We start from the raw sequence: 15,396 nt of genomic DNA on the forward strand, positions 1-15,396 counted from the left end.
ACCTCAGCAGGAGGTCTCCATCTTCAATGAGCCATGTGCCAAATGGGCTACAGCACTCACCCACACACACACAAGACACCCCCCCCCCCCCTCCCCCAAACACACACACACACACACACACACACAAAGACTTCCTGTGCTGTATTATTATTTCTCAGTTTATGAGAGGGAGACCTTGACGACAACAATATGCTCACTAACAACAACAGCAAGGCTTGTGTTGTTGTTTTTTTTTTCTTTCTTTCTTTCAAATAATTATGATTTAATCCTCTCTGAGGCAGCGGTGGAGAAATAAAGGCACAGCTGCATCTTCTCCACATGTTCAACACCCAGCATCTTTCCTCCATTTCATCGTGAGGCTGCTATTGGATATCAGATCTACTCACCTTTGTGTGGCCCAGTGTCTCAAGTCCTCTCTTCCTGATCAATTCTTATTTCCATGACCTTTCACTTTCCGGTAGGCCAATAAAACAACACGACCTGTGCAGGTAAACACAGAAAAGGGAAAGGAAAGCGCACTCACACCTTCTTAGACAGGCTATAGGGCAGATAAAAACGGCTCTGATTAATTTAAACGTTTTACGCTCACGATAATTCATTTAGGGCCATCGGGAACACAAATGATGATGAAACGATTTACCTGCGCTCTCCTTTTAAGGACTTGTGTGCGTGCAGACATGTGAAAGAACACGATTGCCATCTAGTGAGCAAACGAAGAACAGCAACACGCAAGTCTGTTGCCACCACTGTCGTAAAGCGCATCGCGTCCCTCTCAGCGTATTACGGCACAATCCGGCATGGCTTCTTCACTGATCTGCAGTGAAACACAGAGCAGGTAAAAGCACATGATTAAGACATCCTTGGGCACTACACCACAAATTGTTTTCATACATGAATGCCTGTTTATTATTTGTACTCCGTGGACGCTCAAATGTGACATATGAGTGTGTTATTCCAGAGTGAGCTCGGTTCTGAACAGAGATGTGAAGCAGTTTGGGAAGAAGTTCATGTTTGACTGCAATGAGGAGACATGCTGGAACTCAGACCAGGTACTGGCACACCTCTGCCTGCCCTCACTCTTTCATTAATCTGCTGTAACAGCCTCTTAGTCATGGGTGTCATGGCTTTGACAGGGAGAGTCCCAGTGGGTGAGTCTGGAGTTCCCACAGCCTGTCAGGGTGTCTGAGGTGAAGGTCCAGTTTCAGGGAGGCTTCTCTGGGAAAACCTGCAGACTGGAAGGTACGGGTTAAACATACCTGCACAATACCTCAGATTTCATTCTCTGATGTGATTCTGTACCGCTGCTCACATAAACCTGATAACTCTGCACGTTTGTTCTCCTCAGGGTGCCCTAAAGATGGAGACTTGACACTGATCACTCATTTCTACCCAGAGGACAACAACTCTCTTCAGATATCCTTCATTTTCACTCTGCTAAATCTGCAAGAGATTAAATAAACTCATGAGGATTTTGTGACATAAATAGGAACAAGACAAAGTAATGTGTTATCATTACTGATCTAATGCCAATAATAGTAGACCTAAATATGCAAACATTAAGTCCATGTTTTATATTTCCTAAAGTATAAATTTATGCATGACACCGTCAGTAAATTTCAACACTTACATTTAACACTTTTGATCATTAAGTATTTCATTGTTTACAGGGATAATCATGTTTGATCGTAATATTCAACTGGGGCAAAGGAATATCAAATACCGTCAAATATCAGTTCTATTACAAATGTTTGAACCAGACTTTAACATTTATTTCTGTACCGATATACTAAAAAAGTTTTTTTGGCAAATGTTAATGATTTATTTCATATGTTGAAGCTACAAATTCTACTGCGTATGTTATGAATACAGATCTTTCCTTCTTTGTTCCTAGATGGTACCTAATATAAGTATCAAACAATATTTTCCTCGGCATGCCTTTCAGCACTGCCGCGCTTATCTCGTTCTTAACTCCACACCCACAGATTTCCCATACAGGAGGCCCCTGCAGTGGACAAAGTAAAAATAGTGTTTGAGAATAGTACCGACTTTTTTGGAAGAATTATTGTTTATTCCCTGGATGTCCTGGGGGAACAAGCTTTGTGACTTTTTTTGTTCTACATGTCATGAGAAGACGGGACCTGTGGTGCAGGATGGAGGATAGTGCAGTAGCACTGGCAAAATATGACATCTGTCATACCACATTTTCTAATGTGAAAGGACCTAATGTGGCCTTTTTTGGTGTTGCAGTTTTTCAGACTGACCACCTCACTTTTGTTCACTCAAGGACAAGTGGAAATGCAAAGGGCTTCACATGGACTCTGTATCTGAATTTTTTTTAAAATACTGATTTATATTAATGCTCTCATATTCCCGTGTTTATCATCTGTGCCTTGGATTTGAAATACCATTCCATAGGAACAAACACACAGTATAAAAAAATAAATGGCTTTTTGTATTCAAACTTGTTTACAGTCCATTTTTGCCGTCTCTCAATGAAACATAATGACGCTGATGCGTAAGCATTTTGATCATAGTTTAATCTTTGTTTGTATAAAAGATGTATATATCTCTATATATCTATATATATATAAACAAATGTTTTATATGCTTCAGTGATGCATACAAATGGAATGCACAACTTGATTTAGAAATGTTATGAATGGATATGGCTAAGTTAGTGTATTTATCCCTACTAATGACTGGTCTCTCAGTCACGTCATAGCTGATGATGTACACAGGTGCTTGAGTCCAGCATCAACTGTGTCAGCCTCTCCGGTCCGTTTATCACAGTGCTGGGATGAGGGTCACGTTGGAGGCGTGTAGAGTCTCAGAATGTGGCCCTCCAATACTTTCTGAACTGCAGGAAGAAGAAATCAAAAATATGAGTGCTGTGCATTACAACATCTTATTCACAGAAACTTACAAGTAAAAGAAAACATACTCTTTTTGTGTCCGAGAGCAACAGCGAGGGCCACTGGGGTGTATCCAGAGTCAGACTCGATGGTCAAATCTGCCCCTTTGGCTGAAATGAAGCACAGTTATGGCAAGTTTAGGGAAATGGTTACGAAAAAGCTGTGATGGATTTACTGTATAACACATAAAAATGTGCACTGTACCTAAGAGCGCTTCTACACATCTGATGTGGTTCCCTCGTACAGCATAGAGGAGAGGGGTTCCACCATTCTGACATGAAAATGCAATCTTCAGTCAGTGAGAACATACTGGAAAATCACATTGGTTAAAGTCATAGTTGTATGTCCAATATACCCTAATTAAGTGTGTGTTAATGAGTTTTGTGAGTCATAGCTACCCAGTCGTAAGTGTTTATGTCTACTCCGTGTCCAAGAAGAGACTTGACAATGTCGACAAAACCCCCGGAGCTGGCCAGGGTTAGGGCGCTCTCTCGCTCCCTTGCAATAATTTTGGGGTCTGCACCCTAAACACACATAAAACTATTTAAGATTTAGTGTATTTGTACAATGCATCATCAACAATAACCTGGTTAAATGTGCAGGGCATCAAGGGCCGGCTCTTATCACAAACCTTTTCCAAGAGAAAGTCCACCACTGCTTTCTCTCCGAATGCTGCCGCCCACATGAGTGGCGTGAAGCCCCGTTCATCCTGTTTGTTGAGTAGTGAGCTGTCTACAGAGTGAAACAACTTCCATTAACAAGGTGCACCCATACTGGACAAAACAGACAGAATTTGTATTGTGTTTAATTGATCAGAGGATGATGACGAGATCCAGGTTTCTCACCTTTACTCAGGTGTGTAGTCAGCTGTGAAACCTCGCCCTGAGCTGCCAGCTGGTGTATGGACAGAGCTTGGGACGGACAGCAAGTTAAAATAACTTGAATGCTCAAGACAGTAAAATGCCATGAATCAGCGAATAGTCTACTTACAGTCTAATGTTGCTGGCCGTACTGTGACCTCATTCCCTCGCTGCCTGTTTGTCAGAGTGGTAGAGTGTTTGAATAAACCGTCGTCATCCACGTCCATGGTGTCTGGAGAAACTACCATCATCACATGGACATGAGGACAGTCAGACATTGGTTTGGTTGGGTTTGTTTTCTTACTCATTAGAAACTTGATAAAAGATACAAAATAATATCAGCAGAACAATGTGAGGGAGAACTGCCTAAAAACCCTCAAGGGGCTTGAAAAGCAGCATATCACTGGAAATAAGTATACACAATTTAGTCATGCTAATAATTTTAAAAAACAAGGTATAAGAAAAAGAAACATAATATATTACTTTGACAACAATGCATCCCATAAATACCCATCTGCTTCACAAGTATAATAAATTAAGTCATACTCATAAGGCACTCACAAATACACATACATGCACATGTATACACACCTTCAGAACACACACTCATAACACATGACAGTATGCCCACCTTATCATTAACAGACAATTTACACTCATGTGATATGGCTTATAGTTGCCATAAGACAACAAATATAAAAGAAAGTAAGCACAGACAATTTGATATAAATAAAAAAAAAGGAAAAAATAGGCAGCAAGTGATGTACTGCAAACAGTGCCAAGTGGTAGTAGATATGCCTAGTGAATAGAAAAGGATTTTTTTTTTTTAATGTATTGGGTATGAAAATGAAATGCCATAGTGAAATGAAAATGTCAAAGTAAGGAAAGCCGAATCTTTATCTAAATTAACAGGATTCAGATACCATTTGTCCTCTCCTCTGTGGAGTCCGAGAGACAGACAGTAGCTGATTCAGTATTTAGGCCATCTGTCAGCTCATCACCAGCATCACTGCTCTCCATGATCACTGCAATAAACACAAATGAGCTATTAAACAATGTTATGCTGCTTCTCACAGTTAACGCGCACAATAAAACTAATACAGTGCAAAAAAAGTGTTGTTACCGTAGATGAATCGCTGCTTTGCTCCCAACTATAACTCGCTGGTGCGACTCCAAGCTCAACTTGCCTAATTAGCACTAACTTCCTGATGGCAAAACTGAAAGTAAATTATCTAAAAATCACATGATGGATCATGCTGGCCATCCAAGTGTGCCGAAACCGAGTTACTTACTTACGTTTCAGCTGATTCGCTACTCCATTAATTGATTTTTTTCGCCTGCACATGAGGCACATTGTGCCAAGTCGCGTTGTGATATTAGTGAATAAATGTGAAGCTTTGAGGAAAGAACTTTTGTTTCCACTTCAATGTTTCATTCCGGAGCGGTTTCTTGCGGCACATGACAACAACTACACGGAGGAAGCTGGCGACAAATTTGTTTGTGTTAGCAGCTGACACAGTTTACCTCGGTGTCATTAGCTGCTCTTTGTAATAGCTCTCATCATGGAAGACCAGGAGATGCAACTTAAAGTCAAACGAGGTGGTTAAATTTGTCAGCATTTGTAGCATATATAGCTCGAAATGTTAGCAGCTAGTTGTACTTAGCTGCTAATGCCGTGGCTGCCGGCTGTGTGTCGGTATCACCGTTTGTCCGTGTGCCCCGCGAGTAAGTTCATGTTTTGTTATCGGTACACTCCTCATGTTTTCAAGCATCTGTGTCTGTTGTTTACAGTCACCGACAAATTCACGGAGAGCATGTACGTCCTGGCTAACGAGCCGTCCGTGGCCCTCTACCGACTGCAGGAACACGTCAGAAGGTCGCTGCCTGAGCTCGTGCAGCACAAGGTGGGCTTGATTACGCGTGACACGTAAACCTAACACACAACAAACAAATAAACTAATAGTTATAGCAATGTTTGGTTTCCGTTTGTGGAAAGAGTATTACTAATTGCCACTCAAGTAGAAGCACTGCTGTAAAAGTAAACAGTAGCTCATTTAAAATGCACTGGGAGAAAAAGTGGCTGTCTCAAGTGTGATTTTTTTTTTTTTCTATGCAGGAATAGAAGGATGAGAGTACAAACTAGTTTTCTTTTACAGGTGCATTTCGCAACATTTCTAAGTGTTGATTGAAGTGAGTTCGATCAACATTTAAACGGTCAACATTTCAGTTTGCCAGTGGAGTTTTACACTCAGCTGACAAAAGTGGAAGTAGCACATAATGTGATGGCTCGCATCATCAGACCAACTCTCTATTTTCCCCCCTTTTTCCACACTTATTCCACATTTTTTGCCCACTGAGTCTAAATGGTCCTAGCTTCCAATGACCATCTGCAGTTTTTCATAGTATAAAAAAAAGTCTTTGCTGACTGATTGTTCATTGTGAAAGGTTCCAACATCTGTCATTGACCATGTGTGCTCTGTATTATATTTTAAAATGTAGTGAAGTACTGTCTATCAATCATCTATCATTATCAGCTATCAATATCTATCATTAATGTCTAAATTTAAGTTCCTTTGCTTTTGCACCTGCAAAAGCCTGTGTGTTGTTGGAGGTGTCATCTAGCTACTTTGAAATCAGTTTACCTTAAACAAGGTTGAGGGTTTATTGATTGCATATCTTTTTTTTTTTTAAGTGTAAATATGAATGTGGTTTTAACTTTGTCTAAAAACATACTGTCTGTCATGGTATCAGGTCATACATTTGGATGTGATATCTGTCTCCTGTGTATTAAACACCTACAGAGCCACTAGTACTGGAAAGGAGTTATGTAAACTTGCTATTCTACAAAGGGTTTTTAAGTGACTTTACTTTGGATCGTCTCCCACACAGACGGACATGCAGAGCTGGGAGGAACAAAGCCAAGGAGCCATCTACACTGTTGAGTACGCATGCAGGTAAGGAGAGGCATCTACTTAATTATTTAAAGAACTGCATTGTCCTACGGCCCAGACCGATGCCTCTTCTATCAAACTCGTTTTTCTGCAGTGCCGTGAAGAGCATGACGAAGAGCAGCCTGTATTTCAAAAGTATCGACAGCCTCCTCCGCCAAGCCATCAGCATGAAAGAGCAGATCAGCAACTCTCAAGGGCGCAGGTAGGAGGCAGCAGAGAACACATGCACTGAGACACGGTGGTGCCCAAAGTGTCACACATCTATCCTCTCAAGTCCTTATTCTTTCCCTCCCAAAGATCACTGAAAAGCTGAGATATTCAAGAGTAGGCGGCGAATTCATGTTCATGCTGAGTTTCATCCTGTTTGTAGTTATTACTTGCTTCACACCATTTTTTTTATTCCCCTTCTTGTTTGTTTACAGCCATTTCTGATTTGGGACATCCCATTAGCATTCCTGACTGTAAAGCTTCATGACTAATTAGGCCTATCCTGAACTTATTGTTGTTCCTGTTCATAGGAGCCTTGTGTTTTATGTTGCATTTTTCTTTACTGTTATTTTTCCCACTGACACATGCATGCAGCTTAAATGATGTGACCCCCTCTCCCAGTCCCCCTGTCCCTGCTCCACATCCCTCATCCTCTTCATCATGATGACTGGATGGAGCTGTCCAAGGTTAGTAGTTTCTCCATGACATGGTCACATTCAGGACTATATTCAGTCACGCTGAAATTGGGGAAAGAAGGTTTTGTTTTACATTTGTGTTCAACTGTCCAAGAACATCTCTCAAGTTGAATTATATTTTCTTGGATGAATTTATTCAAGATTGCTATGAAATAATTCTGAGAGAATGCATGACATGATGCATCTGCAAATTGTGTACAAATATTTGGCATAAAATAATGCAAGCCACCCTTTACTAAATACAGTCAAATACAATATTTACATTATTACTTCTCAATGAAAGCTATAAATGCTATGATTTTCATATTTGATACACACTCAACATCGGGGCGAATACTGTGCTTTAAATCAAGTTCAAGTGTATAAAACACTACAAATTACACTAAAGTTGTGCCTAATCTTACAATCTGAAATTGGTAATACAGTGTATAAAGGTGAAAAATGATATATTTATTTTTTTTCTATCACCATGTCACATTTGTTTACAAACATCTTACGTTAGACAATAAAACATGTCCAAATCTTTGTTTCATTTTGTTTTGTTTTTGGCTGTGCTTGGACCAAAACCAGCATCATATTCCGTTCACATATCAGCATGCACGGAGTAAACCATGTATTGGTTATGGTAAAAATGTCAAATGTAAAAAGCTATAAAGTGGCAGTTTTACGTGTGTGTTGAGATAACATTTGTGTTAGCAGTCCTCTCGATGTATTTAAAGGTCGTCTTTCTCCATTAGTCAGTGCTGCCTTGGCCACCCGGAGCTCAGCCCTCTCCATATCACACTAGAGTAGAGTCTTTAGTGGAAATTGCTGACTTGCGTGCAAGGACACTCCTCATCTCATTATTGACACCATTCCAGGGTTTGGACTGGGCCTGCAGTAAGCCAGACTCAGTAGACAGGGTCCTGTGCATGCGAGGACAGCTGCCTCCAGTGCTGTAGCCGTCTTTATCGCTAGAGTGGCCCTGGGGACCCCCCGGAGGGGAGTACTGCTCATGCTGGGCTTGCTCCCGCTGTTTTGGGTTGGTGCATTGTGGATAAGAGATGTGATGCTGGAGATTAGAATGGCTGCGGTGCATCCGGGGTTTGTCAACACCGATTTTGAGCTCACAGGACCGGGAGACAGGAATGCTGCTGCTTCCATGCTCGTTCTGGTACAGGGTGTCGAAGCGGTCGCTGTGATAGGGCCTGGCAGTACGGGAGGCTCGGACCAGAGAGTGGATTACCACGACCAGCAGGATCAGGATGCCAGAGGACAGGACGCATGCGCTGGCAATACCGGTCTCCACCTCAAATATCAGGAGCATATAGATGGACATAGCTGCCGATGGAAAGGGGGAAGGGAAAACAATAGAGAGACCAAGGGAACAGAAATACAGATAAACAGTAAATATTATGTCCTCGCCTACTAACAGCCTTTCATTCAGACTTTCATACAAGACTTGTTTTTTTTTTTTTTCAGTTCGGACAATTGTGTAAAAATGACATTATAAAAATGTGTCTATTTTGTTGAAAATTCACAGAGATAGCCTAATTGTTCTGAGCCGAGTTGTCATCTGTGTTTGCCAGCAGGAAAAGGACCATGGACCCAGGCCTGCTAAAGGAAGGGGGAGAAAAGCACAGCTCTGGGATGTGATGTGACTTCTTGAATTGGTGGTGTTGCTGCTGCAGTCTCCTGCTCTGCTGCCTCTTGACAGAGGCTGAAGTGGGGTCACAAGGGCAACACCTCCTCCATCACAATGGAGCGACTGCCTCCATTGCCCCCCCCCCCCCAAGTGCAAGCCGCTCAGTGGAATAGGGCGCCATGGCGCTGCCAGGTTCTGCATTAAAAATACTCAAGTCATGGACATCGCTCAAAGAGTGCATTGTTCTGTGTGGCTCACTGAGCAGACCAGTGAAAAAGCACCACTGCAGCTTTTCTCTCAGCTGTTGAAAATCCACTGCGCTAACACTGTTTTGGACATTACTTTTTCATGAGCAGCACTGTTGCATTTACACCAAGCTGTATACAAGCATCAGATTTGTACAAAGGGATGTGAGATTTGAGAAAAACTGTTGTTGAGATATCATCACTTAACATGCACATATGAAATCAGTACAAATGAGCACATACAAGTTAATATGCCTACTAGTGACTCAGCATTTGATTTTCACTGTTAACTTGAATTTAAAGACTTATGCACACCTAAATGGCACATCTGATGTTGTGTTTAAATGGCAAATTCTCAGTGGAAAAAAGTAAGAGTCACATTTTTCATTCTTGTGTTCTTACCTGCCAAGTACACAGAAACCCCCAGGCAAAACAGTCCAATAGCCACATGTCTCACAGCCCTGCTGTCCAGCAGGAACCAGTCTGCTCTGTGGAGAGAAATGTCAAATGTTATCAACTCATCAATGTCCTGTTTACAGGCCGGCTTTGCCACTTTGGTTGTTTCATTACAGCAAAAAAATGGAATGGTGAAATTATGCTGCCTGTTATAGTTTCTATGGTGACTGTTTTCATTACTGCATCATGTCTCTGCTAGCATTGTTTAACTGATATTTGCTTGTCCCTACATTGTTTTTTTTTTGTTTTTGTTTTTTTTGATAGGTTTATACAGGCCTATCTAAACAAACCTTTAAATATTCAATCATTGATGACTACTTGATTATTGATTATTTTAATCTTTTAAGTGTAACATTTATGTTTAAATTAAAACTGTTTAAAACATTGAGTCATTATTCTTATTGTCCTGGAATGTTCCCTTTCTTGGTAGAAGGGTCCTGAGGCGCTGGTAGGTTTCTAAAGTGACGTGGGAAAGGGCCAGCTAGGGGCCGTGAGTCGGGTGCATAATGAGGGGAATGCCATTGTTTGGATGGGATTCATAAGGAGTTTAGAGGTGGGGGTCGGCCAGCAGCAGTGCTCTGCAAGTTTCTGCACCATTACTATCCTGAAACTTTTCTTCCCTTGGAAAAGTTATGGTTTTGGGACTGAAACTTATTTCATTTGAATACTATTCCAGTGCATAGGCCATGGTTTACAGTTCTTATAGAGTAGGTAAGGGGATTATAAAGGCACAAGTGGAAACAAAATTGTAATAAAATAAGAAACTAAGAAAATCATTCATAATTCATTTTAGTCAAATGGCATTTTCCACCACATAATTCCATTCTGAAACAACAACTTTAAGTAACTAACGTGTATGCCTTTATAAGTGAGGATGACTGGTGATTCTTGCTGGTGTAACATTTGTGTGACATTATTTAATTAAGTAACTGTAAAGCGGTCACGGGTGTCAGTTTGTATTTCCTAACGCATTTGAACGTGACACAGCCAATCAGAACCGTCCGGAACTATCTTCCAGTGTTTGAATGAGCAACAAACAACAAATAGCCTATACCGAGCGTTTGATACTGAAATGATTGTGAGTGAAGGAGCAAACCGGTCTCAGGTGTGTGTTTTTTCATGTAATGAGCTGCATTAGAGGCGCGATGGTGGTGACTACCTTTCCGCGTCTAGGTCTCCTCTGCAGATCTCTGTAGAAAAGTAGCTGTGCAGGAGACACACCACCACAGAGCTCAGGTTGAGCGTGAGGGAGAGCGCGGAGAGCACAGTGGACACTGGAAGCAGGACGGCCCAAACATGCGTTGGCACGGCCGAGGTGGAAGGGGGAGATTCCTTCACTGCCGTCTGTTGTGACTGCAGCTGGAAAATCAGAATGACCGACAACACAGACATGATGGCCGATAAAATCCCCAGCAAAGACAGAACCATTAGAGAGCGCTGGCTGTAGGTGTGTGACATCTTTGAGGCCCCAAAATCACAACTTGTCCTCTGTAGGATAAACTTATCCTGGCGAGAATCCTCAACCTGCCCTCCCGCGATCCTCAAACTTTAATCCTCCGCTAAGTGCGACAGCATTTCAGAGTCTGTAAAATATTTCGGCGTCCTTTCGGGATGGATAGTCTTCCCCCAAAATGGATTTTTGCAGTAGTTTGCCTGTTGCGGGAGCCCTGTTGCTCCGTCTGAGCATGTGATGTGCTTTAAATCCCCAGATTAAAAACTTCGCAACAACAATGGACTTTTTCTCTTGGATCCTCGGAAACAATGCGTCGCCCCGCTCCTGGGAGAGGCACAGTCCACTGGCCTCAACAAAACAGCGCAAAGCCGCAGAAAATTAAAACATTTGCGGCATCATACAATGGCCAATTAAAACGAGAAACGCATTTGTATTTATGAAAGGAGCTTAATGACTATTGTTGCCAATTACTAAAGGGGTAAAGGTTAAACATATGAATAATAAACTTACCAAAAACATGATTAAGATGAATTATTGATAGGCCTGTTCCTGAGTGAATAGTTGTATTTAGAGCAGATTACATTTTATTTCTCAGACCCATTTGTACAGTCTTCCTTAAGGCCACTATATTCTCTTATGCTGTGATATAAAATAATATTTCCCTAAGTTAAATCCACAGGCAATAAAATGTTCAATTAATTAATTAATTAATTTTATTTTATTTTATTCCCCCACATGGGGTATTTTTTTTTTTAGCAGTCATTGGCTGATTTGATCACTGCTAACTTTAAAAAATTGTAAAGTGAATAAGCTCAGGTTGCATTTTCTTTACATCAAGCAGAATCTAAGAAGACCCTTTGCCCAGTGAAGCCTGAAAATATTGTTTATGTGCAAAATGACCAGGTTGCAAAACAGCAGGTGTAAATTACTGCCTAAACTTTTGAGGAATTTGTTGCATGAGCTACTTCAGCCAGCTCCTGTTCATTGCTGAATACCTCTTTCATTGTCCCCGAATAGCCCACCCCAGCTCCTCTGAACTCTCTGAATCTAATTAACTTTTCACTCGTTGCCTTGGAAACAAATAAAGCCTAGCAGGGATGCATCTTTTATGTACACATTCACTTTCTTGAATTAATTGTCACCTAAGATAACCTATTTCAGTTCATCTAAATCCACATACTCTGTCAATGTACAATGAAATAAGGCAAAGAGAGCCTGACTGATGTAATAACAGTCAAAGTATACCAGTTTAAGGTATTGTGTGTATATTTCATTTGTCACTGTTGTTGGCCGGGACCAAGAGCTCCTTGACATACTTCAGTTCTGCTTGTTTGACTTGTGTTACAGTGTACAGAGACCTTTCTGTTCTGTTAAAGGTTGGAGGTTTGGGGGGAGGGTGGGTAAAGGTGTAGCGTTATTCTGTTGAGATGCAGATAAGACTGTAGCTATAAAGGTACACAATGTGAAGAATTGCTCTCACACATGTACACTGACCATGGAGGCTATTTCTGAATTCGACAGCCTCACCACATGCTCTAAAAGGGTCGAGGCTGATCTTGTCGAAAGCAGAAGTGAGAAGTTTCAGGAAAAAAAAAAAAAAAAAAAAAAAAAAACGGACCCACTGTGAAGAGTCATCAAAGGCACCTTTATCTGACTAAGACTACACTTTTATGTTTTTTATGGCTCTTGCCACTTGTAACTTTAATGGGTTTGGATCACTGCAGTGCTAGTTATGACTCAGGCTTAACCACTGGATTGATTAAGCTCCATCCTCGACTCCATGATTGTTTCAGAACAACACAGTGAACAAGACACACTTCACTCCATAAAGACAGAAAAAACTCAGACTATCACCGCTGATTAGCTTGATGTATTTACAGATGGGGGGGCTGCATTATTCTCTACTGACTGGCCAGGCCAGGCAGACAGATGAAGCCTGGAGAAAAGGCTGCAGTCTGCAGGGATGTTGCTAACTATTGCATCAGATGCAGCTTGGGGCCTCCTTAGAGATCACAAATTGTGTGTGTGTGCGTGTGTGTGTGTGTGCGTGTGTGTGTGTGTGTGTGTGTGTGTGTGTGTGTGTGTGTGTGTGTTGAGTATCTATATGTTTAAATGAGATCACAAACTGTGCATGTCTGTATGTGTGTGACAAAACAAGTTGGTGTCCACTCTTTTCCATGGATAATTGCTCTACACTAATAACACTTGTCACTCTATTATTTTTAGGAGTGCTGAGTGTATTGTGTCATGCCCCAAGAATAGTCAAGAATAATGCAGCTCATATAGTGTAAGTGATTCAGTTATTACCTCTAAATATATCTATTAAGCTGACAGCATGTCACTTTCTGTTAGCCTGTTACACATGCAAAGTGCAATCTGAATGCTGGTGCAATAATAAATTTCATTTGTTGGCATCTAGATGAATAGTGTTGCTTATGTATCAAAATCCATCACCGGTGGACTTATGCCATCTTAATAAGCTTGCACTGTTATTCCTGTTATACTGTATATCAAACTTACCTGGAGATACTTGAAATGAAATTTAAATAGAATAGGAGCAACGGGTTCCTGGATGTGCTGATGTCCCTTATTGACGTGGGCCCACTTTGAATAGAACAGGGGGGTGAATCAAAGGCATGGTGCACACAAATAGAAACCCATCACAGCTACTATCAATAGAAAACATGTAGATAATTCCCTGTTCCCTTGGCATTGTCTTTCTGTAAGCTCTACTTTGTTTTTGATCATGTTGTTTCTTCTTTTCTTTTTTCTTTGTCGCCATCACTCCATCCCCTTTCTATCCTTAGACTTTGGTATTGATCGACTGATTTAGTGTAGCTATTAAACATATGCGTGGCCATGGAAAGAGCTACTCATATGTTTTACTTAAGTAAAAGTATAGCATAATAGAAGAAACACTTGATTAAAAATAGGCTCTGCATTCAAAATTTTAATTAAGTAAAAGTCAATTAGCAAATATTTGCAGTAAAATGTACTAAGTAGAGGAACAAAAATAAATGTGCTCATTTGTCCTTATCAGAGTGTTAAATTATTGATGTATTAAGATAGAAGAAGTATTATGCTGTAGATAGTCCAGGTGGTTTGAGGTTTAACTACTACATATGCTGTGGCCCAGTTTAAACTTTAACAATACAGCATACTTCATAAGGTTACTGTATGTTTTGTATGTAAACCCCTATTTTTGGAGAAAGTAGTAAAAACAGCTGTCACATGAATAAAGTGGAGTGTACAGTAAAATATTCCCTCCTGAAATATGTAGTGTAACAAAGATATAAAGTTTCACAAAATGGAAATAAAGGTAACATACTGTAGATGTCTTAGGGTCATGCATTTTTTCTTTTTCTTGTCTTTGTTTCTTTCTGTCTTTTTCTTTGTCTTATTCTTGTAGGTAGGAAGTCTATGAAACCACAATTCATGGTGTGGTTTGGCTCGCAGATAACTGCTGAAGAAGAAACAGCAAAATTTTGTTAGATAATGTTCAGTGATGATAGGGCCTAAGGACAACTGTGTAACATTGACATAATTATGTATAATCTATCTATCTATCTATCTATCTATCTATCTATCTATCTATCTATCTATCTATCTGTCTGTCTGTCTGTCTCTGTCTCTGTCTCTGTCTGTCCGCCTGCCTGCCTGCCTGTCTGTCTGCCTGCCTGTCTGTCTGTCTGCCTGGCTGCCTGTTTGCCTCTCTGTCTGTCTGTCTGTCTATATAAAAACACTACTATCCCTCCTGCTGTTTAGTTGTTTTAACAAACTTACATCAACAACAACCATTTATATACATCAAAAAAAAAAAAAAAAGAAGATTTTTTTCAACATCGTAAACAACTTACAGCTGCCTGTATGACTCCATTTAGTTTGCTAAATCTTGCTGATGTTAGGTTGTAATTTAAGTTATGTTGTCATTGATTTAGTGACCCAATATTGAAATGCATATGATCAGCTATTGGGCAATCACATTAAGACTTGCCTCAGATCTTCTAATAATACTACAGCAATTTAGTGGCTTAAAAACTATCTGAGTCCTTTGCTTTCATTTAAACACACACACACACACACACACACACACACACACACACACACACACACACACACACACACACACACACAGAGTGAGAGGGAGAGAGGGAGAGAGAGAAACAGATCAATTTAGTGCAGCTCTGTAAGTCCTTGGATTCAAGATTTTCA

At 40.6% G+C, this 15,396-nt stretch overlaps 4 protein-coding genes across 13 annotated transcripts; 2 read left to right on the forward strand and 2 right to left on the reverse strand.

Moving 5' to 3' along the window:
- Positions 1-701: 701 nt before the first annotated feature.
- Positions 702-2,461, forward strand: nr2c2ap (nuclear receptor 2C2-associated protein). Its single transcript, XM_030049484.1, has 5 exons — positions 702-835; positions 959-1,049; positions 1,134-1,239; positions 1,346-1,413; positions 1,981-2,461. The coding sequence occupies exons 1-5, from the start codon at positions 798-800 to the stop codon at positions 2,101-2,103; spliced, it is 426 nt and encodes a 141-aa protein (XP_029905344.1). The 5' UTR covers positions 702-797; the 3' UTR covers positions 2,104-2,461.
- Positions 2,462-2,524: 63 nt separating this feature from the next.
- On the reverse strand, positions 2,525-5,205 carry rfxank (regulatory factor X-associated ankyrin-containing protein). Of its 5 annotated transcripts, none has more exons than XM_030049483.1 (10): positions 5,069-5,205; positions 4,896-4,977; positions 4,696-4,797; positions 3,903-4,013; positions 3,758-3,823; positions 3,544-3,644; positions 3,311-3,436; positions 3,117-3,183; positions 2,942-3,022; positions 2,525-2,857 (listed from the first exon to the last, which is right to left on the reverse strand). In XM_030049483.1, the coding sequence occupies exons 3-10, from the start codon at positions 4,790-4,792 to the stop codon at positions 2,805-2,807; spliced, it is 702 nt and encodes a 233-aa protein (XP_029905343.1). In that variant the 5' UTR covers positions 4,793-4,797; positions 4,896-4,977; positions 5,069-5,205; the 3' UTR covers positions 2,525-2,804. The 5 variants fall into 5 exon arrangements, with proteins under 5 accessions (XP_029905343.1, XP_029905341.1, XP_029905339.1 ...); XM_030049481.1 differs by having other exon boundaries at positions 5,065-5,187; XM_030049479.1 differs by lacking the exon at positions 4,896-4,977 and having other exon boundaries at positions 5,065-5,135.
- A 24-nt stretch (positions 5,206-5,229) lies between these two features.
- borcs8 (BLOC-1 related complex subunit 8) lies at positions 5,230-10,126 on the forward strand. Of its 6 annotated transcripts, none has more exons than XR_003928139.1 (6): positions 5,230-5,371; positions 5,564-5,676; positions 6,662-6,726; positions 6,818-6,925; positions 7,292-7,397; positions 8,978-10,126. XR_003928139.1 is itself a non-coding variant. In XM_030049486.1 (6 exons), exons 1-5 carry the CDS (start codon positions 5,335-5,337, stop codon positions 7,373-7,375), a joined length of 393 nt encoding a protein of 130 aa, XP_029905346.1. In that variant the 5' UTR covers positions 5,230-5,334; the 3' UTR covers positions 7,376-7,397; positions 8,975-10,126. The 6 variants fall into 6 exon arrangements, 5 of the variants coding, with proteins under 5 accessions (XP_029905346.1, XP_029905345.1, XP_029905348.1 ...); XM_030049486.1 differs by having other exon boundaries at positions 7,306-7,397; positions 8,975-10,126; XM_030049485.1 differs by having other exon boundaries at positions 7,306-7,397.
- Positions 7,519-11,540, reverse strand: tmem221 (transmembrane protein 221). Its single transcript, XM_030049477.1, has 3 exons — positions 10,891-11,540; positions 9,678-9,763; positions 7,519-8,726 (listed from the first exon to the last, which is right to left on the reverse strand). The coding sequence occupies exons 1-3, from the start codon at positions 11,187-11,189 to the stop codon at positions 8,185-8,187; spliced, it is 927 nt and encodes a 308-aa protein (XP_029905337.1). The 5' UTR covers positions 11,190-11,540; the 3' UTR covers positions 7,519-8,184.
- Between the last annotated feature and the right edge of the window lie 3,856 nt (positions 11,541-15,396).

This window comes from Myripristis murdjan, chromosome 4, assembly GCF_902150065.1.
Source record: "Myripristis murdjan chromosome 4, fMyrMur1.1, whole genome shotgun sequence".
In the NCBI taxonomy this organism is placed as follows: domain Eukaryota; kingdom Metazoa; phylum Chordata; class Actinopteri; order Holocentriformes; family Holocentridae; genus Myripristis; species Myripristis murdjan.

Bases quoted from the DNA above. Each gene is read 5' to 3' on its own strand.
- nr2c2ap (XM_030049484.1), top strand. From the start codon at position 798: ATGGCTTCTTCACTGATCTGCAGTGAAACACAGAGCAG. The intron at 836-958 runs GTAAAAGCACAT...GTGTTATTCCAG, and splicing joins TGCAGTGAAACACAGAGCAG to AGTGAGCTCGGTTCTGAACA. The intron at 1,240-1,345 runs GTACGGGTTAAA...TGTTCTCCTCAG, and splicing joins GAAAACCTGCAGACTGGAAG to GGTGCCCTAAAGATGGAGAC.
- rfxank (XM_030049478.1), bottom strand. From the start codon at position 5,126: ATGTGCCTCATGTGCAGGCGAAAAAAATCAATTAATGGAGTAGCGAAT. The intron at 4,014-4,695 runs GTATCTGAATCC...TGATGATGGTAG, and splicing joins CACAGAGGAGAGGACAAATG to TTTCTCCAGACACCATGGAC. The intron at 3,184-3,310 runs GTAGCTATGACT...TTTTCATGTCAG, and splicing joins ACATAAACACTTACGACTGG to AATGGTGGAACCCCTCTCCT.
- borcs8 (XM_030049486.1), top strand. From the start codon at position 5,335: ATGGAAGACCAGGAGATGCAACTTAAAGTCAAACGAG. The intron at 5,677-6,661 runs GTGGGCTTGATT...TCTCCCACACAG, and splicing joins CTGAGCTCGTGCAGCACAAG to ACGGACATGCAGAGCTGGGA. The intron at 6,727-6,817 runs GTAAGGAGAGGC...GTTTTTCTGCAG, and splicing joins ACTGTTGAGTACGCATGCAG to TGCCGTGAAGAGCATGACGA.
- tmem221 (XM_030049477.1), bottom strand. From the start codon at position 11,189: ATGTCACACACCTACAGCCAGCGCTCTCTAATGGTTCTGTCTTTGCTG. The intron at 9,764-10,890 runs GTAGTCACCACC...TTCTCTCCACAG, and splicing joins GGAGACCTAGACGCGGAAAG to AGCAGACTGGTTCCTGCTGG. The intron at 8,727-9,677 runs GTAAGAACACAA...TTCCATCGGCAG, and splicing joins GGTTTCTGTGTACTTGGCAG to CTATGTCCATCTATATGCTC.